Genomic DNA, 20557 nt, shown 5'->3' with positions numbered 1-20557 from the left:
CTCATGCCCTACGTTTATTATTTAATATCGATCACATCAGTTAATAAGGTCTTTCATTTCTTAATTTTTTTGTGTGCATTTTAGAGCTTTTTCCCCCTTTCAGTCTGCTAGGCGCCTTGCTCTGATATTCAGTTTTAACATTACAATAAACTGATCAAACTTTTTCAATATTAATAGAATATTCAATAAGAAATAATTGTGCACAATAAATACTGATCTTAAATTTTGGTAAAAAATGTCAAAAATACCAGAAATGCAAAAATGCGGAAAAATACAAAATAATTAAAAGAGCATTATATAGCATAAATAAAAAAAAAAGAAAATGCAGAAAAAAATATTAAAGAATGTACTACAGAAAATACTGAAAATATAAAAGAATACTGAAAAATGCAAAAAAACACTAAATTAAATGCTGAAAAACAAAAAGTAATAATAAATAAGTAAAAAAATAAATAAAATGCATAAAAATCTACAGAAAATATTAAACGTATAAAAAATTGCTGAAACTTGATGAAAGTGATAGTAATATTGTGCACATTAAAAATGCCGTTATCGCACGTCAGCCTGGACGGACCTTCTGTGATTTTACACACGGGTTCAACACGATCAACAGATTTACTTGCGTACAGAACGCTTTTTAAAAATACAATTCCTGTTTTTTTTTTTTTTTACACTTACACACTTTGCATTCACATTCTAACCTCTACACTGACACCTGCAACAGGCAAAAACAAACAAACGGTTCCACATTATTATTATTATTATTATTATTATTATAAGATTGGATGGTAATTGGCCCCTGGAGGTAGATGACTCTATTACTGTAGAAAGATGGAAGTCCTCTGAGCTGCTGCTCTGTGATTGCTCTTGGTCCGGGGCGTTTATGCGCTCGGTGATTGCTCTCGGTTCGGGGTGTGTGCGTTGCTCGGGTACACACTGATGGCATTTTCACCCAGTTGCTGCTGTGGTTCAGCCTTGTTCTCCTGAGATCGCTCTGACTTTCCATCCTGAGTCACAAACACAGACATCACAGATTTAACTATTATTCTGATTATTAATTTCACCTTTATATATATAAGTATGTGCACCCCTGACCTATATGACACCCATATGTGGTCCTTAATCAAACTCTTACCCAAAATCCTGAAGCACACAATTGTTAAGAATGTCAACATGGGATTTTTTTTTGCGGTTTTCAGTCACATGATGCAACATGTCTTATGCCACATAATGCAATAATGTCTTATTAACTTCAATAGACAGACTAAAGAGAGCCTGGTGAGGGAACGAGTGTTCATAGCTGCTAGAACGTAAGTGACAACAACACTGAATGTTACTGTAACGGAACAAAAGGTAGGATTCTATTCTTTAATTGATAAAAAATACAAATTGCTGTGTTGTGGGAGAAATAAAAGACTTTATGCCATTAGAGGAAAATAATCAACTTCAGGATGAATAACTTCAGGTAAATGTATTTTAGTGAAGATTAATGGGATCCGGTTGTGACAGTAGAACGACGGTTCCTGCTGGATGAATCTGAGAGTTTGAAGCAGAACGTATCTCCTGCTGTGGTGTGAGATGATTAGTCACGGTTACCTCTTTAGATTTCGCCCTGTTGCTGAGGAACAGGTACACCATGTATCCTGGGATGAGGATCATGGAGGAGAGGGCCATGAGCCAGCCGACGCCCTGACCCCACGCTGGGAACACGTAGTTATTCATTTTGAGAGGAACCATTTGGACGGCGCTGAACAGAAACACTCCCTGCAGAAGAAGAGAAGAAGATTAAGAAGAGTTATGTGGCAAAGAAGATTTTTACTCTCTAAGCCGGTTTATTTCTCCAGTCCGTCTTTGTGCGGCTCAAAACTCCAGACGCTGGAGAACGGAGGAGGACTTTCAGAGATATCAGCTCTTAGAAAATCCTCGTCCTCAGTGCCAGGGTTTGTTTACGGCTCTAATCATTACGCATCGACTTTGATCTGAATCGCTGCCTGAACTCCAACGTCCTGGAGCTGTAGAGCACCGTCACATCAAACCACAGCGCTAACCGCTAAGCCACTGTGCCGCGTGTGTTAGTATTTGCCCTCCTGAGTATTTGTTCAGTCACAATATTCGGAAACCGCGCGAATACTCAGAGTAATCAAATGTTTAGCATTAATTTTTATTATTAAATAACAAAAACACAGGACACAAAAAAAATTCTCTTTCACAAATCTGAGGTCTTGTTTAATCATCTCACAGAGAAGAGACGTCTTATTACATCATGGAAAATCAGGAGCGATTTAATTAAACTAATTAATTTATAGATCCAGAGTGTCTAATTTGCAGATTTATATCTTATATCTGGAGATATCATGAATATAGTTACATTTATCCAAACTTTCTCAAAATAACTTTGCAACAGACCAAATATAAAATTATTAATGGAGTAAATGTAAAAATTTACAATGATTATTTCTAGTTTAATGTTAATACAATTTTAATTTCTTTATTCTATTTTGCTTACAATTTTAGTAACATTTGACTAGAAATAAGCTTTATAATCTTTGCCAATATTCTAAACATAATAAATATTTGGTTTGTTGTAACCTCTTTCAAGAATAAATGTCATTTTTTGCAGTGTAATAATTTAAATAAAAAACATCCGGTGTGATTATTTGATCTGATTAGTATGAATATACAGTAAGTCCATAAACCAGCTGGTGTAAACATTTGTCTGGGGTGAATATTAGAGTTATAATCTGTTTTTAGTCTGGATTTTAATTTACAGAAAATCCATTAATAAATATTCAGAACAGCAATAAAATGTTTTCCATGATGATAATAAAAATTGTGTTTAGTTTGAAATAAATAAATTTGCAATTGTGATTGTTATGAAAACGCTGTTTATGATCATTCATCTATTATTACAATCTAGATTAAATGTAGGAAAGATTATAAACTGTGAGTACAGGTGTTTAAACAGCTTGACATTTTACACTTTTATATTAAGAAAAACAAATATTACCTAAAACAGTTGATGGCTGAATAAACCACCTGCATGTGTTTTGTAAAGAGACTCAGCAATCCTGACTGAATGAATTAGAACTAATGTTCCACTACAGCTAAAAGATTATTACTCTAATATTATAACATTTCTTACTTGTATAGTAAAAAGTAAAATTTGGGAAAAGTGATAACTAGTTAATTACTTTTATGTGATCAACTTTAAAGTTTTAGTTTAATATTTAAATAATAAGAACAGTTTATTATTTAAATTGTAATCTCGCACATTTAAATAAAGTTAATTTGTTTAAAACTCTGATCTACAGCGTAATGACAAAAAGCTCTTGTTTTTGCCAGATTTACAGAGGAACAGGTAAAACCTTGTACTGATACAGGGAGAAGAAATGAAGAAGGTTTTTACTCACTGCAACGACCAGAGGAGTGAAAAACACCCAGCAGAGTTTCCACCATAGGCAGGGTTTATATCCGATCATCTCCTCTATGTTACTGTAGAACTTATTCACACCTACACAGACGTCAGACAGTAATAATGTTTTAAGTAGATTTAAGACATTCTACTGCTTTTAATCCTGAAATAAGACACTTGAGTTGAGTTGATCAGGTATCAAGGAGACCAGGATCAACTGGTCATGTGACTGAGAAACCGCGAGCAGTGTGAACTCCTCGGTCCTGAAAATAATAATGTTGTCTCACCGTAAAACCATGAGATGGAGATACACTCGAAGAAAACCAGGAAGAGGAGAGACATGCCACTGGCGGAGTAATAATCGAAGAGTTTGAAGACGTAAAGGCCGCCCTAACGCGACAGGGAGAAATAAAACTCAGTGAGCAAATACAGTGCGTTAGTTATAAAGTAAAAAAATAATCCTTAATTTTTGCTGTACATAATTTATTTTACAAATCATAAATACATTTAATATTATAATAAAAAGGTCATTTATTACACTACAATTAATAGTTGTATATTAATCTTAGTGTACACAGGATGTAATGTATAAATGTTCTGTATATAAAATCTACCAAATGTCATTTATTTAGATTCTTTCATAACGTCACATAAAGACAAGTAAAGCCTTCACCTGTGTGATATTTGAGAGGCCGATTATATACGACACGACGCACACACACGCGATGAAGATCTCGCGCCTCTTCCTCAGGACTGCTGGAAACTCGTCCACCAGAGCGGTGATAAAGCCTTCGACTGTACAGAACTGCAGAACCGACAAAACTCCACATTACAGAGATTCCTGAGCTGTAGTCGTGGGTCTTGACACTAACTGTGGGTGAGAGTAGGTCTGTACGGTCCGCAGTACTGAGGAGAGAGCAGCTGCCTGACGAAACCCACATTCACACCCAGTCACAGAAGCACTTTCAGTAAGAACACCCTACATAGTGCACTAGCTCTCCATTTAACGCTATTTGGGATTCGACCCCAGAACCCTGAAGTTAACAGAACTGATAAATGTATATACGGCCACATCACAGCCGCGGAGGTGGGGAATTTTTACGTTTGATTATTTTACAACTGTGTTTAATGATATGATTAAAAACGTTTAACATTTACATGTAGTTTAATTTAACTGATCATTTAATTGAATTTAACTGATGATAGATTTAGGAATAAACTTAGTAAAGCTTCTTTACCTTGTATTAGCCCTGTGAGTGTTTGTGGTGAAACGCCATTTAAAACTATTTAAAATAGCATAAACATTTAAGTTATATCATTTTAATCAGCTGCAAAACCCGACTCTAAATACCAGGGACGTTTCTCTTGTGTCAGTACTTTGTACTTAAATGACTTTGATGAAAATCAGGAAACCTGGCTGTCGATTCCCAGCATGAGCAGCATGGAGAAGAAGAGGATGGCCCACAGTGGAGAGATGGGTAACTGCGTCACGGCTTCGGGGTACGCTAAAAACGCCAAGCCTGGACCTGAAGAGGAAACCAAAGTCATAAAATACGGTGTGTCAGTGAGACGCGCGAGAGGAAGGACTCTCTACAGAAGAGCGAGAGTTACCTGAAGCGGCTACGTCGGCTATCGGCCTCTTAGTCACGTGAGCCATGAAACCCACGATGGAGAAAATGACGAACCCAGCAAACATACTGGTAGAGGAGTTTATAAAGCACACGATGACCGAGTCTCTGCCGAAAACACAGGAAACGACAGACGTTAAATAAATTCCAGGCTGAACTGCAGGGAACTAATTCCAGCCAAGGAGGAATGAATTAATTATGTAGTGAGAGCTCGGAGCTTTAATTACACACTAATTCCAGGCACAAATTGCTCATGTTTATTCATATCCTCTTACATTAGTCAAATAAGGGGTCTTAAACAACACAATAAACATCGCAGGATAAAATGGAGGTGTTGATGTAGAACATTACGCTGAGAAACCTTTCAGTACTTAATAAACAATCATTAAGAAACAGTGGACTGGTCGAGTTAAACGTCGTCCTTTTACTCCATCAAATCAGATTCATTTTTACATCAAACTATTTTTTATATAAACAATTTGTTTATGTGGAGCCTTCGCTCTTCTCCGTGAATGAGCTGTTGCTATAGCAACCATAATGTACATAACATAATAAAGATAATTAGAATGATTTTTAATTTGTTTCTTTGATCCTTCCAATAAGACCACTGGTCATTTCTTTTCTTTCTTTCTTTCTTTTTTTCTTTATAGAGAGGACTCTTTTTTTTTTATAAAAACAGCATCTGATAGGATATAACTAATTAAAACATGTAGACTGTACACCAGAAAGAAGCATCGGAGGGATATTCATCAAGCTAACGCTTTTCAAACATGAGCATGAAACAACAGATGTGGATAATGAACTAAAAGGTAGCCTGTGAGCTACAGTTTAACGCCCCTTGTGAGACCCGCGGGTAAACATTCTTCACCGTTATGAACAGGCACAGCCGCAGTTACCTAGATGCGTGGTTGCTAGGTGACGCTGCCGTAATGGCAATCAAAAAATGAAGGGTCCTGATACCTGCACAGTTCATGCAATCATTATGTGGCATGGGTAAAGGTATGAGGGCCAAAGACAAGTGTGCCTTAAACAGGAGCAGACAAGAGAAAAGACCCAGCCTCAGCCCTATGGCGTTATATTCCTGCCACAATTCTGAGCGCGTGGTTTGGCATTTTGAGAGCAGACAAAGCACTCTATGCGCGTGCAATGTCTTCACTGCGCGCTCAACAGCTCGATTCTGCGCGTGCAGTTCCTCCCCTGCTCGCTCAACATGTTCTCCGCGCACGCGCGACTTCTCGATTCTCTGCGCGCTCGACTCTGTCTGCACGCGCGTGCAACGTTTGTTTTCTGTGCGCGCTCGACTCTGCCTGTACGCTCGCTCAACATTGTCCAGTGTTACAAAACTGCCACAAAACCAGCCAATCACAGACTTCCACACACTACTTCTGATTGGCTGTTCCTTCCCTATCAGCTGGCAATATGTGCTTTTAAAATGGTCATTGTCTCAAAGCAGCTTTACAAAATCAAAAGAAAATAATAAGAAATTAAAATTATATTATATATAATTATATACAAATGAAAATAAATTACAGTATATAAGGGAAGCAATGTAAATAAATTTGCATTTATTTATAAATATTATAAACAAATATAATAGTATTTATTTTTATTTAATGAAGTATTAGTATATACCAGTTTCGTTTGTCTATTGTGTGTTTTTATTCACTTATCTAATTATCCATATAGCTCATTGTTAGACTACATCGACTGAAATTCAAATCAGACAACTCGGCCGCTTCACTTATAAACCTTTATTTACAATGCTTCTGTTAAGCGGTCGATAGTAGTGCCACTTGATTGGAGGAGAAACAGCCAATCAGAAGTAGTGTGTGGAAGTCTGTAATTGGCTGATTTTGTGGCAGTTTTGTAACACTGGACAAAGTTGAGCGAGCGTACAGGCAGAGTCGAGCGCGCACAGAAAACAAACGTTGCACGCGCGTGCAGACAGAGTTGAGCGCGCACAGAATCGAGAAGTCGCGCGTGCGCGGAGAACATGTTGAGCGAGCAGGGGAGGAACTACACGCGCAGAATCGAGCTGTTGAGCGCGCAGTGAAGACATTGCACGCGCATAGAGTGCTTTGTCTGCTCTCAAAATGTCAAACTACGCGCTCGGAATTGTGGCAGGAATATAACGCCATATCAGCCTTCCTTAGATGCCTGTGAGTAAAGCGGGAGAGCGGCATGACACCCGTCAAACGTGCGTTGTATAAGTACAAAGTGTAAAACCATACATAAATCCTCGGTAAGAGCGAACGCTGGGGGGATCTGAAAGTTTATTTTTATTTTTCAGAGTTCTGTTAGTCTTTTGTTTTCATTAATAATCCCACACTATCTCCAAATGGGAGGGTCTTCCCGAGCGTGTCTTATAGGCACTCTCACTAACTCTATTTCGCTGACCCCCTCAGAAGCCCTGCCTAAGGGCTCTTATGAATATTATTCCATCCCAGGGTGTGGCTTTTTAGAGCCTGTGGGCTTGGAGAGGGTGCACAAAATAGTTGAGGGTCAAGGGGGGGGTGCTTGATAAGCATGAGGAAGTCCTAACCGTTTTTAATTTTCTACCTGCCAGCGACGCTCTCAGGGGCCGGAAACCAGAGAGCCCATTTAGAGGCACTAATTGATTCGGGGGCTCACGGGTAATTTCAGTGACATGAGGCTAGCCCATACCATTTAGACCGCTCTCTTTCCCCATCCTGTTGTTCTCCCTGGTCAGTCAGCAGATTAAGTCAGAGTACGTGACACAGCAGACGGCCCCAGTTACACTACGGCTCGGACATCACTCTGAGCGAATCTTGTTTCTGGTAAACAAGTAGTGCTGTTGTTTCCCTGATTATAGCATCACAACCCCTGCATTGACTGGTGGACCCACTCTGTTTCGACTTGGACATGTCAGTGCACCCTAAACTGCCTTAAGGGCACCCAAACCTTAGTCCTATCACCTCCTGCCTTAGTACCACTTATTACTGCTCCTTAGGGCTACTGGGATGTAAACCCATGTTGAAGGCCTATGCCGAACCGATATACACCTCGCACCTTATCTCCCCCTCACTCCTCCCCCCTTACACACAACCATGGGATGGTATAGTGATGTCCACATGGGGGCCGAGCGGAGGACCACCAGGCTTGGTGTCAAGAGCCTGGATTACCAAGCGGGTAGGCAAACACTGGACCCCAAACCCACTAAAGAGTTCTGTAGGGTCCAGATTGACTGCACTGTTCAACAGAGAGAGAAAATGGGTTAAATCCTCACATAAGTCCTCAGTAAGGGCGAATGCAGAGAGGATCTGATATTCCATCCCATGGTACAGCTCTCGAATCCACACCACACACAGTAACATACAGAGATCCAAGAGGTACATATGTCCCCTTAAAATAAAAAAAAATATTTACTGAGCACCAGAAACTTCTGATACACACCAGATAAGACGTCCCTTTATGGGCTCCGTAGTGAAATGCTTTTCCACAATGGATAAATTATCTGACCAAAAAAACAATATAAAGCTAACTGTAACTTATTTCTCTTCATTAAAATATGAACTTCCTGAACAAGCAATTAAACAACAACAAGCAACTTATTAAAAGCAGGAGAATAAATAAATAAATGTGTATAAACTCACATTGGTTCATATTGTAACTGCTCTAAAACTGACGTTTCACATTTTTAGCTGATCGTAAACTAAACTACAGGCTAACACTGACACATGGCTACAACGGAACTCGCACAAGCGTACGGCTGATGCCCTGCACTTTGCCCCGTACCTGTAAACGTTGTTGTTGAAGGGGTTGTAACTGCCGAGTGCGATCAGAGAGCCGAGCCCCAAACCATACGAGAAAAAAATCTGAGTGGCGGCGTCCAGCCAGACCTGTGAGAACAACCAGAGGTACAACACACACACACACACTTCTCACATTTATTCTGCTCCGTCCTCATCTGTTCATTTCTCTGAATCGTGTAAATTACCTCCGACTCTTTGAGCTTCTCAAAGTCAGGCGTGATGTAGAACAGGATTCCATCCCTCGCTCCTGGAAGCGTGACTCCGCGGATGAACAGAATAAACAACATGAAGTAGGGATAGGTGGCTGAGAAATACACAACCTACAAACACAACGTAGTGTTCACGTCACAGAGGAAAACATAAGAAAAGGTCACATCAGGATGAGAAGATGTTAGGAACAAAAAATCATGAGAACATCAGGTTGTTACTAGATTGTAGATGTTTAGATGTTTCTGCGATCTGAACGCTTTTCAGCAGGATTACAAACAGTACAGCATAAAGAGGACGGTAATTATTTTTTATGAAGCAACACACGATACCTGACATGATTAACTTTTAAAACCTTACAAGCACTGAAACTAGTTTCCAAAAAACGTTCTTATGGATTCTGTCCCGTCTGTGTGACTGTGTGTCTCTGTGCTACAGTAGATTAGAGGATGAAAATCATCTAACAATAAACTAATAAACTAATTGAACAAAATTACTTTCTTAAGTCTTGTTTATGTCGTTAATCAGCTCGTACAGAAGAGCGACTCGTACACACACAATGCTAACATTCTTCAGAGGAAGGTCCCTTGAAAGGCACTTTGTCTGTTCATTAGCATGTTTTGTTGTACTTTTCTCCATCACTGCTAGCGTAACTGTAGCTTTGCCGCAAATTTGTCTTCATTCTAATAACGTATTTTAGACAAGAGTACTCTGAGACTTTGGTCAGAAATATTTCACACTGAAAACATCTTTGGTCAGATCTGAAACCCACAATCGTCTCCAGTCTATTTTCTTCCCCAGATTTATGACAAATAATAGGAGCATGACAAAGGTTCCTCTGTTCTCCAGTTCTTCTGTCCTACTGTATGTTCTCAGTGTCCCACGTCCCCCTGGTCTATAAGGACACACAATGTAAAACATCTTCCCCAGCTCTCCATTTGATGAAATACTTTCTCGAGACCAACATTATCACCATTCGTTTTCTAGTGTAATAAAATAAGCTTTATAACATTTCACAAATATTTTATCTTGAAATGGATCACATTTGTCTCGAACAGAATCGGAGTGTTAATGTGTGTAAACTGTGAAATAAACAGTAGGACCCTGGAGGTGCGCTCTACTCCCGATCACACTACCGATCAGGCATTAGCTTTGTTTGATTTTCACGTGAAGGTCACTGACCTTTCCAGTCCACCGAACACCTTTCCAGATACAGAAGTAGACGAGGACCCAGGCGATGGCCAGAGTTATTGCTAGCGGCGTGCGGATCTGCCCCGGTTTCTCCAAACCGTCGGTGATGTTATGTACGTTGCGTCTGTATTAATTAACACATTCAAAATGTCATATGTTAATTTTTGCAACTAATTTGGTTAGACAGTTCAATTAGCTAGTCTGACTCACGCTACCTAGTTTGCTAACAAAATTATAAACTTCTTCTAATTAAATACAGTAAGCTAGCTCGTCTAATCTGAGTTTGGTGTCAGATGCCTAAGATGGTGTCACATGCTTTCTAAACACTGCCTTATCTTTGGTAAGCATAGCTAATTGCTCATCTTAAGCCATACAAAAGTTTACACACCCCCGTTAAAGGTTTTCTGTAGGCACAAAAAAAAATGAAGATAAATAACATTAGATCTTTTTACCTTAAATGTGAAACAGCTATTTAAACATTTAAGTGAAAAACAAATAATAATTTTAACTTTTACTGTTTTAAAGTATCTTCTGCTACTGATACAGTGTGATGCTACCACCACCATGTTTCACCGTCAGTGAGGTGTTCTGTGGGTTCTAGGATGTGTTTTGCTATAAACACCCTTTAGAATCAAGTTTTACTTTGGTCTTAGCAGATAAAACACATTTTGTTCTTTGTTTTGAGTTACTCTATTTTGGTTTTGGCAAAATATAATGTAAGTGTGCTTTGATGTGTTTTTTTATGAGACACCGCTTCAGTTTCAGATGTGTTTTTTTCCTATTGCCATCTCAGGGAGTTTTTCCTTGCCACTGTTGCCGTCACCCTTGGCTTGCTCATCAGAGACATTTCATTCATCATTCATTCGTTCATCTTATTATTATCTAGACACATTTTTCTTACACATACACACTTCCAAAAATGTTCTTTTTCATTTCATTTTTGTGAAGCTGCTTTGAGGCGATGACCATTGTTAAAAGTGCTATATAAATAAAATTGAATTGAATTAAATGGAATAGATGTTCCTGAAGCTCCTGTAACGTCTCTGTAGATCCCTTAGCAGCCTCCATGATAAGATTTCATCTGGTGCTTGGGTCATTGTCAGAGAGACGTCCTCTTCTTGCCGATTTCACTGTGACGATGCATTTTCCCCACTTGCTTCATGTTACATCTACTGTTTTAGAAATGCTCCTGTTCCTCTCTCCTGACCGTTTCCTTCTCAGATAAAACCAAGAAGATGTGTTCATACAAAAACATCTGTTCATACAAAAACATCTGTTTTAATCAGAATCACTTCAATGATGACAGATAAGTACTTTTAAACATGAGCTTGAATGTTATGTGACCCATTATAAAAGGGTGTACATACTTATGCAACCATTTCGTTATTGTTTTTTTAATTCTTTTTTTAAATTAAAATCTCAGTGTTTGTTTTTCACTTGGCCGATTGCTGTTTCACATTAGAGGCAGAAAAAAGATCTGATCAGGTTTATCTTGAGTTTAAGAGGTGTTTAAACTTTAAAACATTTTCATTTAATGAAACTGTTTTTTGCGAGGTCTTACTCCCAAAACTCCAATACGGCGCTGGTCAGGTTGGTGGTGTCTGCAATGCTGTAGTTTGTGAAACATCTCTCTGTGTTCCATGGATTGTTACAGGATTTCCATGGAAGGTCCTGAAATAAAAGACTAAGTCAAATGAAATGATTTTGTGTATTTTTGTGTATTTTTTTTTACTAACATGTCAGACTGCGTGCTGGAGCAGGTGAGCTGTGTGTTACTTACAGTGGTGAAGGAGTTGTACAGGTAGTACAAAGCCCAAGCAATGATCACGATGTAGTAAATGTTGAGCCAGAAGGAGAGCACGGCTGCGGCGAGGCCGACTCCTGCACACACGGAAAATACATCCAAGTTTAGGACTTCAGAAGTAGAGTTATAAAGAGGGGTGTGGTCATGTGGGGGTCATGTGGGGGTTAAAGCTCACCTGGTTACTGGTGATTTGTAGATAAAACTAATATTTTTTTACTAATTGTAATTAAATGTCCTGTGCTCTTCCCAGGGCTGTTGGGAAGCGATTAGTGAGATGGGAAATCTGCTTTCGAGCTTAAGAGAGTCGCTCGCTGGTCCGGCTCGGTCCGGGAGAGCTGAGGTGCGGCCCGTCTCCTGCGTGGACTCCTGTGTGTTTCCTCTCACCACTGAGCACCGAGAACAACATGTGCAGTTTGGTAACACTCAGGTATATGATGTATAAAACTAGACTTCCATGGAAAAGGAGGAAGAAAGGGAGGAAGATATGAACACAAACCTGTCAATTATGGTTGTGTTTACATCACCAGGCTGCAGGGACTCAAAGCAGACTTTATAGTTCTGTCTGATCAAACAAATCTGATTTTGTCCCTTTTGTACAGTATGTGGTCCCAGATCCGATACATATCTGATCCATGGTCATGTGACTTGGATAAGAATGAAAAGATCGGAATTTGTTTGACTTCGTTGACTTCTGCGCATGAGCGGGGTGTGACATCATCGGTTAGCGAGGCTAAACACCTAAAGCGAGGCGTCTGGCTTTCTTCCTTCTTCTGGACCTCAACACACAGCCGACTCACCGCTCTCCGTCCTCCAGAGCAAAACACCAGGCGTAGTTTCACAAAAATCTGAATGTTTGAAACGAATGAGCGCTCGCACAAATATGACGTCTTTTAATCCAATTGGCGTGAGTAAAGAAGACGGACCCGTCCACATTAGAGTCAGATAAAAGTCACGTGTAATTAACTGTGAAGCGTCATGACATGCAAATCGAATCTGAGCAAATAATCTGAAGTAAGCAACGTGGCTTGTGATGTAAATGCAGCGATAGTTTGTGTTCCAGAAGCCCAGAATTGGTCCTGATCGCAGACTCGAGTGTGAAAACAACTGAAATTATGGTCTGCTCACACTGAACACGTTTTACACACACACACACACACACACACACACACACACACACACACACACACACAGGTCTGCATGGCTTTACTCCTCTACACCTGCAGTGTGTACTCATTCGTGATCTCACTCACACTCCCCAGAAGAGGACGTGTCCCCTTTGAAGTCAAGTTTTCTTCGTCATGTCTTCTCAGGGGATTTTTCCTCAACACTCTCCTCTCAGGCATCTAACAAGTGTGAAGCTGATGCAGTGATGTGATCACATGGACATTCTGTCACATAACGTAGATTTTTTTGCAGATACTGAGATCTACCCAACTTGTCCTGTAGAATAATAGATCCTGTTATCTGCACCAAAATCCTGGATGTCCCCGGATCCTTCATGTGAAATCCTCTGCCCAGGTTTGAGAAGTTGCTGAGAATTTTGAACCGCTCTTCCCAGCACTACTATGATGAAACATGAGTCCTCCTGTGCATAAAGCGTTCTGATGGTCTATATTAATTTAAAGACACTATACCTTTAAACATCGGCGCCAGTTTCCACACTCCGAGCCCGCCGATGGACGTGTACTGACCGAGCGCACACTCGAGGAGGAACAACGGCATTCCGGCGAATATCAGGGTCAGGAAGTAAGGAATCAGGAAGGCCCCTGTGTGGAGACAAATACAGAAGCTGCAGATCTCAACTCGAACCAGGGTACAGTCAGGTTCAGTCTATAAACCCAGAACTGTTCACACGAGACAAGTAAGACATGCGTAAGTCGCTCGGGATAAAAGCGTCCGCCAAAAGCTTAAATATAAATGACAGAATATGAAGGTTAGAGTTAGGGGCGGGGTTAAAGTTTTTGCACATTAAAAGGTTTTTAAAATAATAAAATGACAAGACATTCTCTTTCAGGAGAACAGCTGCAGATTAAACACAGAGTTACACACACACGTGGTGAGGATTTAATCCTGAAATTTTACACACATGGGGCGGAGTTTATCTAAAATAGGGGCGTGTCTTAGTTATACTTGATTTTATTGAGCTTAAGCGTGCGTTTCTTGCTTAAGTGAGAAGCAGCGTTGAGTCCAGCGCCATCGTCTGACAGTTTGATGGAATTGCAGTCACACACACACACACACACACACACACACACTGTAGAACATTCAAGCTCATGAAGTGCACAAATAAAACTATTCATTAAATCATCTCAGTAAAATCCAGGAAGGGTCCCAAGGCAGACGCGTCTCGATCAGAGACATGGAGGAGCGTCTGGGCTGGAGGGACTAGTTTATGGATGAAGTGATGGATGGAGGTGATTTCATGTTTTCTTTACAGAAAAGCATCTAATTCAACAAATTGAAATTGAGAATTTTGAATGTGATGAAAACATCTCATTTTACCACATTGATTCCTGTGGTTCCAATAAGCTGCGTGAGTGAGAGAGTGAGGGAGTGAGAGGGTGAGGGAGTGAGACAGTGAGACAGCGAGAAAGTGAGGGAGTGAGAGAGTGAGAAAGTGAGGGAGTGAGAGGGTGAGGGAGTGAGACAGCGAGAAAGTGAGGGAGTGAGAAAGTGAGGGAGTGAGAGAGTGAGGGAGTAAAAGAGTTAGGGGTGAGAGAGTGAGGGAATGGGAGAGTAAGGGAGTGAGAGAGCGAGAGGGTGAGGGAGTGAGACAGTGTGACAGCGAGAAAGTGAGGGAGTGAGAGAGTGAGGGAGTAAGAGAGTGAGAAAGTGAGAGAGTGAGAGGGTGAGGGAGTAAAAGAGTTAGGGGTGAGAGAGTGAGGGAATGGGAGAGTAAGGGAGTGAGAGAGTGAGCTTGATGTTAAATATAAAGTGTAGAATCGGACCGCGCGCTGCATCAGGTGCTGTTCTCTGTGCTGCTGAGGAACGAGTGTGTTAATTAAATTAATTAATTAAACCAGAGATTAATGAGGTCATTAAAGCCAGCGCAGTTCATGCAGTGATATATTGGCCATAAACTATAAGACCTTTTTATAATCATCCATTGTGCAGGAACTCCACTACAGCAGCTGCGTAACCCGACTCTGAACACCAGCAACTTTCCTTGTGAACCTTAACGTCATGGTAAGGGGCGGAGTTAATGCACGTTTCCTTATTTTGATTGGATTTTTTTCATATGATATATCATATATCAGACAAAAGAGGAAGAATGTTAGCATGAAATCATTACAGAATTCTACTGGATCCTGATGGGTTGAAATGTTTCTGGTGGCTGGTGTTCCTGATGGTTCCTGATGGTTCCTGATGGTCCACCCACGAAAGAAGGTGTGTATACAAGTAACCAGAAGATTCCTGATGGAAACCATTAAACTAATCTTCACTTCATGAAGGAACTCATTAGCGATTGTCAAAACAGACCGTGCTGCTTACCTCCGCCGTTTTTTCCGCACAGGTACGGGAATCTCCAGACGTTCCCGAGCCCGATGGCGTATCCGACGCAAGACAACAGGAAGTCAAACTTTCCCCCCCATGTTTCCCTGTCAGGAATATCCTTCTTCTTTTTCTTATTGTCGTCATTGCGTTCCTCCTGTACCTCCTCTGGTTTGGATCTGTCGTGGGTCGTGACCTCGTTCAGCTCCATCGCCACCTGTCCGTCCATCGTGGCGGTTTTAGCGCCGTTTGTCGACATTTCTCGTGTTTTGGCTGAGCTCGAGCTCCTCTTGGCCGTGAGGCGCGAGACTTCAGCACCGGTCCACGTAGACAGCAGCTTCGCACGCTTTATTAAAAACTATTTCCCTTCAAATCCAGGAGGGTTGTGACGTTTAGGACAGATGTGTGACGTCACACAGCGGATCTTCAGCTACAGTTAGCCTGAAAAAACAGGAAATAAAACGTCGGTAATTAAATATAAACTGTATGAAGGTCCTGTAACGTCAAGATTATTTTTCCCTTCATGAGGTCAATTTGTTACCTGGAATTTCCTTTGGGATCAATAACATCACTATCTATCTATCTATCTATCTATCTATCTATCTATCTATCTGTCTGTCTGTCTGTCTATCTGTCTGTCTGTCTGTCTGTCTGTCAACACAAAGGTGCATTTAATCAGTGCAGATTGCTCCTCAGAGTCCTCCTGTCTCAAAAATAAAACAATAAAACACACACGTATATATAATGTTTCATTGTTTTATTTTTGAGACAGTTCATATTCCAGGTGTTTAATAATAATAATAATAATAATAATAACAATAATAATAATAATAATAATGCTTGTGATGCCTGTTCCTGTGTGTGACCATGTGCTTTATGTGTAATATATAATCAGTACTAAAGAGGATGTTGTTGTTGTGAGGATGCTGTGCTCCGTCTCTTCATCTCTCCGTTTCTCCATCTCTCCGTCTCTCTGTCTATCAGTCTTTTGTTTGTCAAAAGCAGAAAATATATTGTTGTAAAAATATTAAAGCACAAAAGCTTTAATTCTGCAGCAGAATTCAATCACAGTCACAGTCAGTTTACTTTACAGCTGAAGAAACTGCATGAATAATAATAATAATAATAATAATAATAATAATAATAATAAATCTGAAAGCATTAGTATCTGTTAGAGAATAGAAGGAATGCGTACTCACAGTCAGACTGAATATCCTGCAAGAAGCTTTCCTTTCCTTCATGAAAACCAGGTTCTGTACAAGGTCCTCTAGGTTCTGTTGGTTCTGTAGGTTCTGCAGGTTCTGCAGGTGTACCCCAGAGTTGTAAACTTGCAGTTTTGCTCAGGATGTAAATGTGTTTTTATTTCCATTAAAGAAAAGACGAAATCTTCCTAAGGCAAGGGGGGAAGGAGCATGAGTGTGTGTGTGTGTGTGTGTGTGTGTGTGAGAGAGAGAGAGAGAGAGAGAGAGAGAGAGAGAGAGCGTGTGTGAGAGAGAGTGTGTGAGCATGTGTGTGCGAGCGTGTGAGAGAGCGTATAAGAGAGCGTGTGTGTGTGTGTGTGTGTGTGTGTGTGTGTGTGACAGTCCAGAGGCTGATGAACACATTCAGTCCAGAGGAGCAGAAACAGCGTCGCTATAGCATGTGTGTGAAACAGCAACAAGCAAGAAATGCACACACACACACTAAACCCACATCACATCAATGTCATCTGAAAGTCAGTCCCTCCTTCTCTCTTTCTGTCCATCTGCCTGTCTATCTCTCATTCTTTCTGTCTCTCTCCATTTGTCTCTCATTCTTTCTGTCTCTCTCTCAGTTTATCTCTCATTCTTTCTGTCTCTCTCCATTTGTCTCTTATTCTTTCTGTCTCTCTCTCAGTTTATCTCTCATTTTTCTGTCTTTCTCTCAGTTTATCTCTCATTCTTTCTGTCTCTCTCAGTTTATCTCTCATTTTTCTGTCTCTCTCTTAGTTTATCTCTCATTCTTTCTGTCTCTCTCCATTTGTCTCTCATTCTTTCTGTCTCTCTCCATTTGTCTCTCATTCTTTCTGTCTCTCTCTCAGTTTATCTCTCATTTTTCTGTCTCTCTCTCAGTTTATCTCTCACTCTTTCTGTCTCTCTCCATTTGTCTCTCATTCTTTCTGTCTCTCTCTCAGTTTATCTCTCATTTTTCTGTCTCTCTCTCAGTTTATCTCTCATTCTTTCTGTCTCTCTCCATTTGTCTCTCATTCTTTCTGTCTCTCTCTTAGTTTATCTCTCATTCTTTATGTCTCTCTCCATTTGTCTCTCACTCTTTCTGTCTCTCTCCATTTGTCTCTGATTCTTTCTGTCTCTCTCTCTCAGTTTATCTCTCATTTTTCTGTCTCTCTCTCAGTTTATCTCTCATTCTTTCTGTCTCTCTCTCAGTTTATCTCTCATTCTTTCTGTCTCTCTCCATTTGTCTCTTTCTCTCTTATTCTTTTTGTCTCTCTCTCAGTTTATCTCTCATTTTTCTGTCTTTCTCTCAGTTTATCTCTCATTCTTTCTGTCTCTCTCAGTTTATCTCTCATTTTTCTGTCTCTCTCTTAGTTTATCTCTCATTCTTTCTGTCTCTCTCCATTTGTCTCTCATTCTTTCTGTCTCTCTCTCAGTTTGTCTCTCATTCTTTCTGTCTCTTTCTCTCAGTTTATTTATCATTTTTCTGTCTTTCTCTCAGTTTATCGCTCATTTTTCTGTCTTTCTCTCAGTTTATCTCTCATTCTTTCTGTCTCTCTCCATTTGTCTCTCATTCTTTCTGTCTCTCTCTCAGTTTATCTCTCATTTTTCTCTCTCTCTTAGTTTATCCCTCATTTTTCTGTCTTTCTCTCAGTTTATCTCTCATTCTTTCTGTCTCTCTCTCAGTTTATCTCTCATTCTTTCTGTCTCTCTCCATTTGTCTCTCATTCTTTCTGTCTCTCTCAGTTTATCTCTCATTCGTTTTGTCTCTCTCTCCATTTGTCTCTCATTCTTTCTATCTCTCTCTTAGTTTATCTCTCATTCTTTCTGTCTCTCTCTCTCTCAGTTTGTCTCTCATTCTTTCTGTCTCTCTCCATTTGTCTCTCATTCTTTCTGTCTCTCTCTCTCAGTTTATCTCTCATTTTTCTGTCTCTCTCTCAGTTTATCTCTCATTCTTTCTGTCTCTCTCCATTTGTCTCTTATTCTTTCTCTCTCTCTCTTAGTTTATCTCTCATTTTTCTGTCTCTCTCAGTTTATCGCTCATTTTTCTGTCTCTCTCTCAGTTTATCTCTCATTCTTTCTGTCTCTCTCCATTTGTCTCTCATTCTTTCTGTCTCTCTCAGTTTATCTCTCATTCTTTCTGTCTCTCTCTCCATTTGTCTCTCATTCTTTCTATCTCTCTCTTAGTTTATCTCTCATTCTTTCTGTCTCTCTCTCTCTCAGTTTATTTCTCATTTTTCTGTCTCTCTCTCTCAGTTTGTCTCTCATTCTTTCTGTCTCTCTCTCCATTTGTCTCTCATTCTTTCTGTCTCTCTCAGTTTGTCTCTCATTCTTTCTGTCTCTCTCCATTTGTCTCTCATTCTTTCTGTCTCTCTCTCTCAGTTTATCTCTCATTTTTCTGTCTCTCTCTCAGTTTATCTCTCATTCTTTCTGTCTCTCTCAGTTTATCGCTCATTTTTCTGTCTTTCTCTCAGTTTATCTCTCATTCTTTCTGTCTCTCTCTCAGTTTATCTCTCATTTTTCTGTCTCTCTCTTAGTTTATCCCTCATTTTTCTGTCTTTCTCTCAGTTTATCTCTCATTCTTTCTGTCTCTCTCTCAGTTTATCTCTCATTCTTTCTGTCTCTCTCCATTTGTCTCTCATTCTTTCTGTCTCTCTCAGTTTATCTCTCATTCTTTCTGTCTCTCTCTCCATTTGTCTCTCATTCTTTCTATCTCTCTCTTAGTTTATCTCTCATTCTTTCTGTCTCTCTCTCTCTCAGTTTATTTCTCATTTTTCTGTCTCTCTCTCTCAGTTTATTTCTCATTTTTCTGTCTCTCTCTCTCAGTTTATCGCTCATTTTTCTGTCTTTCTCTCAGTTTATCTCTCATTCTTTCTGTCTCTCATTCTTTCTGTCTCTCTCTCAGTTTATCTCTCATTTTTCTGTCTCTCTCTTAGTTTATCCCTCATTTTTCTGTCTCTCTCTCCATTTGTCTCTCATTCTTTCTGTCTCTCTCAGTTTGTCTCTCATTCTTTCTGTCTCTCTCCATTTGTCTCTCATTCTTTCTGTCTCTCTCTCTCAGTTTATCTCTCATTTTTCTGTCTCTCTCTCAGTTTATCTCTCATTCTTTCTGTCTCTCTCTCAGTTTATCTCTCATTCTTTCTGTCTCTCTCCATTTGTCTCTTATTCTTTCTCTCTCTCTCTTAGTTTATCTCTCATTTTTCTGTCTCTCTCAGTTTATCTCTCATTTTTCTGTCTCTCTCTTAGTTTATCCCTCATTCTTTCTGTCTCTCTCCATTTGTCTCTCATTCTTTCTGTCTCTCTCTCAGTTTGTCTCTCATTCTTTCTGTCTCTTTCTCTCAGTTTATTTATCATTTTTCTGTCTTTCTCTCAGTTTATCGCTCATTTTTCTGTCTTTCTCTCAGTTTATCTCTCATTCTTTCTGTCTCTCATTCTTTCTGTCTCTCTCTCAGTTTATCTCTCATTTTTCTGTCTCTCTCTTAGTTTATCCCTCATTTTTCTGTCTTTCTCTCAGTTTATCTCTCATTCTTTCTGTCTCTCTCTCAGTTTATCTCTCATTCTTTCTGTCTTTCTCCATTTGTCTCTCATTCTTTCTGTCTCTCTCAGTTTATCTCTCATTCTTTCTGTCTCTCTCTCCATTTGTCTCTCATTCTTTCTGTCTCTCTTTTAGTTTATCTCTCATTCTTTCTGTCTCTCTCTCTCAGTTTATTTCTCATTTTTCTGTCTCTCTCTCTCAGTTTGTCTCTCATTCTTTCTGTCTCTCTCTCCATTTGTCTCTCATTCTTTCTGTCTCTCTCAGTTTGTCTCTCATTCTTTCTGTCTCTCTCCATTTGTCTCTCATTCTTTCTGTCTCTCTCTCA

The 20557-nt window shown here is 39.8% G+C and overlaps 1 protein-coding gene across 1 annotated transcript; it reads right to left on the bottom strand.

Moving 5' to 3' along the window:
• Nucleotides 1–371: 371 nt before the first annotated feature.
• Nucleotides 372–16934, bottom strand: slc6a1a (solute carrier family 6 member 1a). The gene is made up of 15 exons (XM_053482980.1): nucleotides 16707–16934; nucleotides 15508–15948; nucleotides 13650–13781; nucleotides 11992–12092; nucleotides 11773–11882; nucleotides 10203–10335; nucleotides 8999–9133; nucleotides 8797–8900; nucleotides 5024–5148; nucleotides 4826–4938; nucleotides 4086–4217; nucleotides 3700–3802; nucleotides 3411–3511; nucleotides 1597–1764; nucleotides 372–1007 (listed from the first exon to the last, which is right to left on the bottom strand). Exons 2-15 carry the CDS (start codon nucleotides 15764–15766, stop codon nucleotides 882–884), a joined length of 1842 nt encoding a protein of 613 aa, XP_053338955.1. The 5' UTR covers nucleotides 15767–15948; nucleotides 16707–16934; the 3' UTR covers nucleotides 372–881.
• Between the last annotated feature and the right edge of the window lie 3623 nt (nucleotides 16935–20557).

This window comes from Clarias gariepinus, chromosome 22 (genome assembly GCF_024256425.1).
Source record: "Clarias gariepinus isolate MV-2021 ecotype Netherlands chromosome 22, CGAR_prim_01v2, whole genome shotgun sequence".
Classification (NCBI taxonomy): domain Eukaryota; kingdom Metazoa; phylum Chordata; class Actinopteri; order Siluriformes; family Clariidae; genus Clarias; species Clarias gariepinus.
This window is presented reverse-complemented; position numbering and strand designations above follow the sequence as displayed.